Raw genomic sequence first — 12,076 nt, 5'->3', positions numbered from 1 at the left:
CTGTCCTATATAGATATGCATTGATCTATATTTGAGCTTTGTGTGCCTTCCTTTCCAAAACAGGTATAAAAGCATTTAACAGAACTTAGTAATACTGTCTCTCTATTACAGGTAAAGTGAGGACAAGTAGATCTTTCAATTTGCCCAAGGCCACCTGACACAGCCAGGGATTAGAACAGGACAGATTCTATAAGACAATCAGCAGAAAGGTTGAAATAACCTGCACAGTTACAAACCCTCATAGGGACTCAAGAGAACAAAAACTCAGGCCAGATTTCCTGAAATGATGTGTTCTTGTTTCAGTTTGAGGAGGGCATTGTTGACATCTGCTTCACACTGCTCTGCATGGGTGAACACCATCAAGGAGAGAAGGATCCCACCCAGCGCAGGAGCCCTGTCCACGTCTGCCGAGCAGTTGCTGCCATGGTAAGGAGAGCAGGCAGCAGCCCTGGCACTAGCAGGGTGCATCTTCTCAATCCCAGGGTGCATCTTCTCAACCCCAGCTCAGGGCAACCCACTGACCAAAGAGGAAGCCTGCCCAGGGCTGTTCCAAACCCCACCTCCAGCCTGTCCTGATATTCCCGCAGCAGACAAGTAGTGCTGCAGGAGTTTCTTAGCAGTGACTTTATTCACTTACTGAATAAATCTCAGAGGACACTGCTGTGCTTGTTCTGCTCAGCCATGACCTTCATGCTTTGCACCAAAAAAATCCTCTTGGTTTCATCTGCCTTGGGAATGGCTTCATCAAACAGGATTGGGTTGACCTAGCAAAGAGAGGCAATTCCTTAATACATCTTTCTCTCCTCCTTCCCTGCAGCTGAACTACAACGAGCTTAAAGGAATCCTGACAGAGTGTGAGGCCGGGAAACACCGTAATGGGACAGCCCCTTCCAAGTGGCTGGGAAGCAGCCCCATCCTCTGGCAGTGGATGGCATCGAAACGCCAGCCTGTCCGCTACGGGCACTGCTGGGTGTTTGCTGCAGTCATGTGTTCAGGTACCTCAAAGTGGTGCTTCAAAGACCTCCGCGTTGAGCAAAGCCTTATTTGGTCTGCAGGACCTCTAGCATATGCCTAAATTCCTGGATTAACACAGATCCCAGTAACACAACCTTTAATCTTTAGGTGAGAGGCAGATCCCCAGAGTTTCCTTGTCAGCACTAAGCATTACTAGCTTTGAGATAAAAGAGTATCAGTACATCCATTCTCTGAAGGTACCTACGAGATCTTATTTCCTGAAGGGGCAAGGACTCTTGCAAAGTCCAGACGGCAGGCCTGTGCCATTCCTAACAGTCCTAGCACCAAAAAAGGCTCTACACCCGTCAGCAGAGGCACCCTTAGGGCAGGATGCACAACTGATTCATGGCTCTCTCTTCTGCACAGTTCTGAGGTGCCTGGGAATCCCTACCAGGGTGGTCACTGGCTTTACGTGGGCTCACAACACTAAGAGCAGCTTGAGTGTGGATGAGTATTATGATGAAGATGGGACACTGCTCACTCAGGACAAGCGTGCTCGTGTCTGGTAAGGAAACATGGCAGGGCTCAAGCAAGACTTTGAGACAACATCTGGATGTAAGAAGTGATAGAGGGGGGAGAACAAAGAGGTGAAAGAGCTGCAGGGAGGTGGATAGGAGACAGCTCAGCTGAGATCCTGTCCTTGATAAATTGGGCAACCCAAACTGAGGAGTGCTTTATTACTAGGGCCCACAAAGGAAGAATGATAGCCCAGTCCAGCCAGAGATACTCCACTTGTATCAAAAAATGTGGTCTCTGCTCTCCTCAACATGCACTGAACTCTTTCAAAGGAGCATTGACCGGCTGTGGTTTGGCTAAAAATTTACTGTACCTCAGGGCCCAGTCCCTTGGTATAAGCTCGTGATGTCTCCTGCAGGACCTTCCACGTTTGGAACGAATGCTGGATGGCTCGGGCTGATTTGCCACTGGAGTACAGCGGGTGGCAGGCACTGGATGCCACCTGCCAGGAAAAAAATGAAGGTAAGATATCAGAGATGGGCTTGAGAAAGGGGGGAGCAGGGAGCAAATAAAGCAGTTCAGCATTCCTCCCTTCCCCAACTTCCAGTGAAAAGATGCAATAAGACAGGGACTCACCCTGTTGACTTTAGGCCCCAAATCATTATTTGTTTGGTTTATGCAGCTTATGTAGCTTTAAGAGCTCTATCACAGCACTGCTTCCTGATGTCTTCCTGAACTAGATACTTCACTAATCCCAGTATAGGTCTAAACTAGGGATGGCTTTAGCTGGTAAAGCATCTGAATCTTAACTAGGCCACGTTTTCTCTTCAGGTCGATCCTTCTGTGGGCCAGCCCCTGTCCACGCCATCAAGGAAGGGGACACAGAAGTCGATTATGATGTTTGCTACTTCTTTGCTGCCATCAATGCCAAGTGTCAGGTCTGGATACAAAGAGCAGATGACACCCTTAAGCCAGCTTTTGGTGGCACAAAATACACTGGCAACAACATCAGCACCAAGAGTGTTGGCAGTGAACGTTGTGAGGACATCACACACAACTACAAGTATCCTGAAGGTATGGAGTTGGCCAGTGGCTGAGCACCTTCCTTGGCAGTGTCACAAGTGAAGAGGAAAAGGCTAGAGAGCAGAGCCAAACCAAAACACCAGGGTCATCCACTTCTCACAACTTCTCCTTCTTCAATGGCACGAGAACACCCAACTCTGTCTACAGAACCAAAGCCTAAATTTCATCTGCTTAATTGCATTAACCAGGCCTGTGCATGGCTGGGTGTTTCTTTACCAGGCACTTCCACATCTGGAAAAACTTTTCTGATTCCTGTTGCCTCTACACTCTGTACATTCACCTCCCATTACCTCTGTAATAGATAGATAGATAGATAGATAGATAGATAGATAGAACTATTTCAGACCCCAGCTTTCTGAAAAGGACTGTTATGCTCTCAGATATTGCCTAAATCTCTCCCTCAAAAAGTAGCTTCAGAATGTGAGTGCTGTTTCCCTGACCCAACACTGCCATCTCATCTTAGGCTGTGGCATGTTGTCTCCTTGGCTGCAGTCCATCACATGAGAACACAGCCCTGTACCTCAGCTACAGCAATAGCTAAAGAGGCCACAGCATCCTTTACTCTGACAGATGTTAGCACCAAGGTGCTTTAAAAGCTATGACAACTCTTCCCAAGTAGAATCTGTCAGGTACATCCAATGAATATCCTGTCAGCTGAAATTCTTGAATTGCTCCAACCAGAAGCTCAAAAGGATATCTCTCTATGCTCTTAGAAACAGTTATCTACAGTACTGCCAGAATAAATCAATGCCTTTCTCCTGCACTTGCTGCTTCACACTAGTAAAGGATACTAAAATATGTGTTCCTTTTTGTGACAGGCTCTCTTAAGGAAAAAGGAGTACTTGACAAAGCCTACAGAAGTATAAGGAAACTTGAGACAACCACCAGCAGCAGCTCAACACTGTTTAGCTCCATTCCTATTTCCCTTGAAGAGCCAGTTAACCTTTCCCTCCATCTCCAGTCGAGTAGTTCTCTGCAACCGGGACAAGATATTCCACTTTCCATTGAAATGTCTAACCACAGTGGTGGAGAAAAGGCTACTCAGCTGGTAGTTGGGGTCCAATCTCTACATTATAATGGTGTGCCCATTACCCAGCTTTGGAAGGAAGAGTTTAATTTTAACCTCCAAAGCAATGAAGGTAAGGACTCTGCTGAGTGCATGGCTAGAAAAGTGTATCTAGTTCTCACTTCAGAAAAAATGCTCTCAGCCATAAGTTTACAAAAGGTTGTCCGAATAGTTGATTGTAAATGATTGCCCAGAGAGGTTGTGGAGTCTCCCTCATTGGAGATATTCAAGGACCATCTGGACACAATCCTGTGCCATGTGCTCTGGGATGACCTTGCTTGGGCAAGGAGGTTTGACCACATGATCCACTTCCAACCTTACCCATTCTGTGATTCTGTGAAATACAACACTTTGGCAACACCACCTTAGAGATTTTCAACCTGTGAATCCAGCTGGGATCACTTAAGCATTTAAATGCTGCAGCTTTCAGTACAATGTTGGGCACTAAACACTCAGACCAGACTCTGCTCATCTGTTATTTCACCACTCTATTCCAGTCCACAGCCTGAAGATCCTTGTGCCTTACTCATGGTGTGGAAAAGAGCTGGGGGAGAACCACCTGCTCAGGCTGACTGCTGTGCTGAGAGATGAGGCCTCCTGCTACATATACCTGGCACAGGAAGAGATCAGCGTTTCTGACCCCCTTCTCACTATTGAGGTTAGACTGGGCTGTCACTGTTACTGCAGTAGGGAGAAAAGAGCTTTCACAGCCACAGGCAGCAAAACAACTCTGCTGGCTCAGTGGCTCTCCTCATGCCATGTTCTTTCAAAGCACTGGGATATCAGTTTGGGAAAGGTGAGTTGGGCCAGTGTTGTACACAGTGCTCCCACTCCTGCCTTTTCTGTGTGTGTGCACGAGGAAATCCTGATGACTCCTAACTCACTGACTGCTCTGGAAATCAGAGGCTGCAGAAAGAAACTAGAGCAGAAGAAACTAACCTGGATTTTGCCTCTTCTGCCAACTGGCAGCTTTGGCACCAAAAATTATACATCTCCGTTTAATCACAGAAGAATCTTTTTCCTTCTCTCAGTTTCAGCTCATTTCCTTCTTTCAACAGCTTCCAAAAACCATGGTACAGTATCAGCCAAGCACAGCAAGGATCAGCCTCCTGAACCCTTTCCCCAAACCCCTGGAGCAGTGTGTGGTAGCAGTTGCAGGGCAAGGGCTCGTTTACAGACAGAGGAAGTACAGGTAAGTGCAAACTGATGGATCTGAGAACAGCAAATTGAAAAAGAGACACAATACAAGCTAGAGAAACCCTTGCACAGGAAAGGCTGTCCCCAAAAATAACCAGGCAACACCGTGGCAGGAAGACACTGCTTTAGCATGAAAGCCCCAGGCATTCTGTCTTTTATTTACATACAATACAGAAGATTTTCACACTCAAAAGGAGAAGCTAACAGACCTTCCAACAAATGTGTAATGCATAAGTTGAAGCCAATATGACATCTGTGAAAGCTTCAACCCCAAAGGCCTAGACAACAAAAGGAAAAGCCTCCTGCCAACAAAAGGATAACAGGAGAAATACCACAAGACTTAGTCAGAAACTCACATTAAATAAGACAAGTTAGAGGTCACTGAAATGAGCCATGAAGTTCAGAAATTATATATATTTGCTGTTGAGAAATCAATTACTTTTTAGTGAGCCACCTGAACATCCTTAAGTGGAGTAAAACTATACTGTTTGTGACATATCTTTCCACCCATTACCCACTGTAAGCAATAAAGACAGTCCCTGGGTACAATTGTAGTGGTGTCTTCCCCTTCCCAACTGAAGAACCAGGCAAATGTGACTTAGCCAAGAGTCATTCAAAAAGGTGTGCTCTCCTGCACAGGACAAACACCCCACATTTATCTGAAGAAGCTGCATTAGGACAAAGTCACTTTAGATGGCTCCATGGGAAGTTTCAACTTTCCTGTCCTACCTCCTGCCCAAACTGCTGTCAGATGACAATTCCATTGTGGTAGTTTAGATAACTGCTAGCTTTTTTCTATTTCTTTTTCTCCTTTCTTTTCTTTTTACTTTCACCTTTCAGGTTGGGATCTGTGCAAGCTAAAAGCACTCAAGAGCTGCAAATCCCATTCACCCCCATCCGAGCAGGGCCCAGGAGACTCACTGCACAACTTACCTGCCCTCAACTCCAGAACCTGAAGAGCTACAGAACTACTGACATTGCAGCTGCCTGAGGCCCAGCTTGGAACAGGTCCTGCTTACAAAGAGTGGTCATGATCTGTGCCCCAATCTTAGGCAAGCACAGATGTTAACAGTTTAATAAAAGTTAAGTTTAAAACCATGTCTGATTTTGATTATTTGTATAAATTCAGCTCTCTCCCATCTGGGACTCTGTCCACTCCCCAGTTGCAGAAGTTGAACCTTACTGTGACAAAGATGGGCTGAAGGCTCAAGCAGACATTTCTCACCACACACATGTGCTGAACCCACCACTGCTTAGGCAGTGAAAACAAAAGGATATCCTGGAACTTTAAAGTGATGATACATGTAGCATTTCTCTAGAGAAACACCCCTCTGCCCCTACAGATCCTTGATATTAATAAAGTAGTAAACAGTATTTTCTGCTGCTTTCTGAGGAAGTGAATAATAGAAAGCTGTTCATTGCTCTCTAAGGTTAAACAGGAAACAGCAACAGTGCAGCATATTTTATAATGGTTCATTGGGCTGCTTGCAAAAGAAGCAAGACCCACGCCTTCCTTCGGTATGTATCTTCTGCCACCTGAAGACAGATAAAGCAACTAATGCAAATCTAGCAATATTTTATTGTTCCTTGAACCCCACAGTAGTTGTAACGTCTGAAGAACGGGGCAGGTTAAGATGCAGCACTGCATCATCCCAAGAATCCAAGTAAAATGACAACTTCTGCAATGGCAAAGAGCAACTTCCTGGAAAAGTTTTTCCAAGTGGCAGTAAGGTTCTCTCCTAGAAACATTGTTCTCCTCATTCTCCGAGCAGCTGAAGAACAGCAAGATTCACTGGAAAAGCACATGCCAGAGCCAGTGGCAGCAACACACGTAGGCACAGGAGAGCTAAAGTTGACCCTGCGTGAAGTTCTTGATTTTGTTCATGTTGTGATCTACTGCACCATCTAGAAACTGCACCCAGCCTTCCTCTGATGGTGGACACACATGGCTTGTCCTGCAAAAGTGGAGGAAATTCATTAGGAAAGCCTCCTGGGTGTCCTACATCTATGCATCCAGGCAACACAGGGGTACTGTGAAGTGCTGAATAACCACAGCACTAAACAGGGCTTTGAGCAAGAAGAACCCACAGCCATGTATGTAGTCCCAAACCTTAACACACATGTGTGTGTCTTCAGTAGGAACTGCTTTCATCCCTACCACCCTTTTCTTAGTCCCATCCCTTTGTGACCAGATAACATCATAACTACTCCAAAATGCCAGCATTTACTGTCTAGAAATGAGTCATATTTGACACGAGGCAGAAAGGTCTGAACTTTCATAGCAGGGAACACACACTCATAAAACAGTAGCTCATACTCACTTTGCAATCTCTAAGACCTTCTTTAACACTGAGGCCAACTTAGCAGCCTAGAAGGAAACAAAAGGGAAATGAAGTGAGACAAACGTGAGGAAAAACAGGGTCTCAGCAGTACTGGACAGGAAAGAGAAATGTAGGAATGCTCAACAGCCAAAAATGAGTAAAACTGCCACCAATCCTGATGCAGAATGGAGCTATTTATCACTGCCAAGCTGGAAGTGTCTCCCACCCTACTGCTGGCTGGGACAGGTAAAAATAAAGACATGTATGGTTTTTAAAGCATACATTAAAATGCTTTATTTAAAAAAAAGACAAGCCTATTAGAAATTGGTAACTGATATTAAGATATGAAGTCACAAGTGACTGACTTGAATGCAATTTGATATTAAGCAATACTTTCCTTTTAATTGCAAAAAATCAACCCACTGGCCAAAGGCATGAAACCAGTTTTGTCACTGGACATCTCTACGGATTACAGCTCAGAGCTAAAGCTCCAAGTGGTCATGCCCTTCCCAGAAGAGGTAAAGATGAGGAATGTATTTCCACCTGAAGGAAGTTAAGTGTGCAAGAACCACTCTTTAACCCTAAGAAATCTTTACGGAGGCAGTCACTAACACCCACCTCTCCCTGACAGTCACATAACCCCTCCAATTTGATTTCTCCCCATTCCCTACAGCCCAGTCCCACACACAGGCTGCAGATACTCACATTAAGTCGCACAGCCAGAGGGTTCACAGGTGGGTACATGCTCAGTGCCAGCTCATCAACACTAGGATAGAAAAGAGGGGAGCAATGGAAGAAAGGTCCTGCCAGCACAACTCATGGATCCTGGTCAAAGCCCACACCCAGCCCTGAATGTAAGTCAGGAACAGCAGTGCATGACAAGCAGACATCAGTCACCCACGGGATGTGCCCTTCTCACCAGTGTGAGATGTGGCCATGGCTCCACCCCAAATTGCAGTGTCTGTTCCCCTCCTGACCTGCACAACTTTTAACAGCTTATGCTATAACAGTCTCTCCACCACCTGCTCACAACTGCAGTATCATAAAGGAGGTCCTAATCCATTCTCTAGACCACAAGAGAGACCAGGGTTGCTCCAGAGCAAAAAGCAGCACAGGGAGAGACCTGCTTACCTTGGACTGATCTCATTAGCAATGTCTGCAAGGTCATCCAGCTGAGCTATCTGCTCTGGAGAATCAGCTTTGCCATAGGCCTTCACTGCAGCCAGGACCTTCTTCAGGCAAGCTTTGGAAGCCTTCATTAACCCCATGCAGGAGCTCAGCAGCTGCCGGTCACCTTCTGACCAATATGTGTCTCTGTTGCCCCGAAAGCCCAGCTCTTCATCTTCCATGATGTCACCATAGGGATCCTGCCCTTCCACCAGTGCCTGAGAACACAGAGGCACTGAAAACCCAGAGCCTGACATCATTTCCAGCAATACCCAGGAGGAAAGGGAGAACATCATCTAGACATCATGCAAATAATTAATGGGGGAAATCTCAGTTGGTTAATCCTAGAACTGGATTAAGATAAACTAATCCTCCACTCTAATTCAACAGTGCAAACAGCAAGAACCTGGTAAATACTGCCATTCCTACATCACCCTAAACTTCCTCCCACAATCTCCCATGTCCCCCAGTTCAGGACATGGCTTTATGGATACCTTATATTAAGTAAACTTGGTTTGAGATTAAAAAGTCATTAAAATCCATGCAAAATCCTTATAATAACCTAGGTCATATCAGAACAAATTTAAATCAAAGCCTGTATAAAACAATCCCTGCATTCCATCACTGAACCACCATAGAGGGTGGTGGGGCACTGGAAGAGGGCAGTGGTCACAGCCCCAAACTTGCCAGAGCTCAGGCATTGTTTGGACAGTGCTCTCAGGCACATGGTGGAATTGTTGGGGTTGCCCTGTGCAGAGACAGGAGTTGGACTCGATGATCCTTGTGTGTCCCTTCCAACTCAGGATATTCTATGAGTCTATAATCCACCACTGCAGGTTCCTGTGAGGCTCAGGGGCTTCCTTACATGTTCCATCTCCTCCACAGCATCCTTGACCACACCCAGACACGCAGTCAGAGCTGATGCAACTGCTGCCTGGTTATCTGCAAAAGAAAAAGGATAAAAACTGTGGTACCCCTCTGCTTCAAATCAGTTTGCAACAACCTTCATCTGGGTTTGCCATCATTAGATCTTGAGACTGCAGGACCATACTTCTTGCAGAGCTCAGAGCTGCACTGTTGTCATGCAAAGAATCTGGCCCAGCTTCCAAGCTTATACATTTCAAAACCAGTCAGGTTTTGGAGAATGAGTGAGCCTTCATTGTACCACCTAGAATACCTTTGCAAAGGCTACTGATATTCCAAGATAACACATCCTAGTCCTGTTGTTCTGCATTTACAACACTCACCTCGTGGCAGGTTGGACACTTGCTCACATGCCTCCCACACACCTCCAGTGGATATAAGCTGTTCCTGAGACAAGCTGAAACAAAACAAAAGCCCCCAAAGTTAGACTCAAGTATACTTGTTAACAAGTATACTTGTAAATTTTTCTTCCCCTTTTTCCAAAAAATTATCATAAAATCATAGAATCATGTGATTAAAAATTACCTCTCCGCTGGAGCATTGAGAATTGTGTCTGTGAGCTGGATCATCCCTTCCACTACTTCAGTGGTAGCATCTCGCACCATCTTCCGGAGAGTAGTACCTGGGTGAGATTGAGAAAGAGCAAGAAAGCTGCCACAGTCAGCACTGACAGAAAGCAACTGCTGAGATGAACACAAAGATGAACACACAGACTGCTCTGTTTGTGTGGATAAGCTGCATAAATGAAGTTACAGGTATCTGGAAGGAAGTAAGATGCTTCCCAGTTCCAAAAGGACCCTGGACAATAATTTCAACACTTCATAAATACCAACACTCAATCAACTATACAACTTCCTACATTATCATTCTTCCACAGATGGAAATCTGCAGTAGACAGACAAGTAGTTCACTCATAAACATGGTCAAAGTCTACAGAACAGCTGATAATGGGATAACCTGCTAATGAAAGTTTGCTTTCCTGTGGATGCCAGATCTCATACTGTGCTCTGAAATACAGGGTTTCTTTATATAGGGGTGGCTGCCTCGCTGTCACTATCTCACCTTGGCCCTTGGGGAGCCAGTAGTACACTGTGGCAACTGCAAGAATGGCATTTTGGACATCTTCACTCAGCTTCCGGCAATCCTGAAAATGGAGATGCAAAAGGATCACCTTCAGATCGTCATGAGTAGCACACAGCTGCAGCATATTTAGAAAGTCTCACAAGCAATCTCTGGCTTTCAGACTGCTTTGAGAAAAGGGAAACATAATAATGGCTGTCCTGTTTGAGAAACAAATCCAACACAAGAAGAAAATACAAATAAACAAGATGTATACATAATAACCTGAGGGGTAACAAAACATGCCCCAGAGTGGTGGTCACACACCAGAGAGGAAGAAGTAGCTTAGATCATTATTCTGGAGATTTTTTATTCCTGTCCTCCAAACACAGGTGTGACAAATTTCTCTCAATTAACAGCAAAAATATTTCATATTCTTTGTTGGATCTAAAGTCTGTATTCTCCAATATTCTGTTTCTATCAGCAACTAGCTGCAACTCCTAAAGAACGTAAGAACACTTCTAGTAAGTATGTCTCCTTAGCTTATAGAAATTAGTTCTCTGGGCAGCTCTTGGATTGTGTTAATGAGCTCTACAGTACACAGCCCATAGTGACATCCCTTGTTTGCACTGGACCAAATTGTTTCAATCAAGTGAACCAAGACATACCTGAGCCTTCATGCACAGGGGCTTGAAGCCTCACAGTCTGTGGAGGCTTTCACTCACCTCTGCAGAAGGTAGTGGAGGCCTTGAGAATGCCAGACTCAGCTTTGTAGCTTCCTGTGACGTTACTTGGAATGTCTGACCTAGAAAAAATCCAACGGGAGCAAAAGAAAAGAAAGTAACTTGGGCAGAAGATAAAAGAACAGAGCGGCTTGATGAGCGACATCTCTGAGGCTACTACTTGATTAGCATTTCTTGCTTGATTAGCATTACTTCCTTCCAAGCCATAAAAATACATACACTAAATCCCACTCCAAAGCAGAATTCCATGGTGCCATGCATGTAGTTTGTGTCCTATGCCTGTTTTTTTTCTTGTTTTTTTTTTCTCATATAGCTGGTAGTGATACCCACAACCCCAGTCTGCATCTCGGTCCATGACCCCTTCACCAGGATGTGCTGGGAGGCTTTAACAGAGACCAAAGGCTCTATAAATTTTGTGTACCAGCGGTTCAATACCAGCTGCTGCTTTGCCAGGTGACCACTGTTGGGGCGGTCAGGCACTGGAATAGGTTGCCCAGGGAGGTGGTGGAGTCACCGTCGCTGGAGGTGTTTGAGCGGCGCTCGGATCTGGCGCTGAGCGATTTAGGGGTTACAGAGGCAGCGCTGGACTGACGGCTCGATGATCTTAAAGGTCCATTCCAACCCTGATGATCCCACGATTCCACGAGCGGAGGGTACATGCCAAGCGCCGGCTGGAGACCAGCGGGGGACGGGAGCCCTGCCCCGCAGCGGCCCCGGCACCCCCCAAAGCCCGGTCCATCCCCTCCCCGCCCGTACCTAGCGCGTCCCAGAAGCGCGGCAGCTCGAACGGCGCTCGGCCCTCGCCCGGCTCTCCCTCTGCAACGGCACAGACACAGCTCAGCCCGCGGGGAGCGCGGCTCGGCTCGGCCCCAACCCCGCCCGGCCCCGGCCCGCACCTCGCACCCGCGCCAGCACCGCCCGCAGCGCCCCGCGCACGTCCCGCAGCGGCTCCCGCGCCTCCATCGCCGCGGGAGCGGCCCCGCAGCGCCCCGCGCGTCACGTCCGCTCCCGAGAGAGGCCGCACCGCCCCTCCCGCGGCCCCGCCC

The 12,076-nt window shown here is 46.5% G+C and overlaps 2 protein-coding genes across 2 annotated transcripts in view; one reads left to right on the top strand and one right to left on the bottom strand.

Annotated features, from left to right (window-relative positions):
* The window catches only part of LOC113948495 (erythrocyte membrane protein band 4.2-like), an 8,751-nt gene extending 2,864 nt beyond the window's left edge, over positions 1 to 5,887 (top strand). Inside the window, exons 5-13 of the mRNA XM_027646148.1 lie at positions 304 to 426; positions 818 to 995; positions 1,381 to 1,519; positions 1,889 to 1,992; positions 2,302 to 2,544; positions 3,372 to 3,692; positions 4,117 to 4,277; positions 4,678 to 4,811; positions 5,657 to 5,887. Coding sequence (XP_027501949.1) covers positions 304 to 426; positions 818 to 995; positions 1,381 to 1,519; positions 1,889 to 1,992; positions 2,302 to 2,544; positions 3,372 to 3,692; positions 4,117 to 4,277; positions 4,678 to 4,811; positions 5,657 to 5,807 — 1,554 coding nt within the window. The 3' untranslated portion in view covers positions 5,808 to 5,887. The remainder of the gene's footprint in view (positions 1 to 303; positions 427 to 817; positions 996 to 1,380; positions 1,520 to 1,888; positions 1,993 to 2,301; positions 2,545 to 3,371; positions 3,693 to 4,116; positions 4,278 to 4,677; positions 4,812 to 5,656) is intronic.
* Positions 5,888 to 6,375: 488 nt separating this feature from the next.
* CCNDBP1 (cyclin D1 binding protein 1) lies at positions 6,376 to 12,053 on the bottom strand. The gene is made up of 11 exons (XM_027646149.1): positions 11,927 to 12,053; positions 11,787 to 11,846; positions 11,013 to 11,092; positions 10,291 to 10,372; positions 9,754 to 9,850; positions 9,552 to 9,625; positions 9,170 to 9,246; positions 8,269 to 8,522; positions 7,843 to 7,903; positions 7,138 to 7,184; positions 6,376 to 6,771 (listed from the first exon to the last, which is right to left on the bottom strand). The coding sequence occupies exons 1-11, from the start codon at positions 11,991 to 11,993 to the stop codon at positions 6,663 to 6,665; spliced, it is 1,008 nt and encodes a 335-aa protein (XP_027501950.1). The 5' UTR covers positions 11,994 to 12,053; the 3' UTR covers positions 6,376 to 6,662.
* Positions 12,054 to 12,076: the final 23 nt, after the last annotated feature.

Source organism: Corapipo altera, unplaced genomic scaffold (genome assembly GCF_003945725.1).
Source record: "Corapipo altera isolate COAL_440 unplaced genomic scaffold, ASM394572v1 64, whole genome shotgun sequence".
NCBI lineage: Eukaryota > Metazoa > Chordata > Aves > Passeriformes > Pipridae > Corapipo > Corapipo altera.
Note: the sequence above shows the minus strand (reverse complement) of the source record. Positions and strands in the feature narration are given on the sequence as shown.

Bases quoted from the DNA above. Each gene is read 5' to 3' on its own strand.
- CCNDBP1 (XM_027646149.1), bottom strand. From the start codon at position 11,993: ATGGAGGCGCGGGAGCCGCTGCGGGACGTGCGCGGGGCGCTGCGGGCG. The intron at 11,093-11,786 runs GTACGGGCGGGG...GATTTTTTCTAG, and splicing joins GCGCTTCTGGGACGCGCTAG to GTCAGACATTCCAAGTAACG. The intron at 10,373-11,012 runs GTGAGTGAAAGC...CTCCATTTTCAG, and splicing joins CTCCACTACCTTCTGCAGAG to GATTGCCGGAAGCTGAGTGA.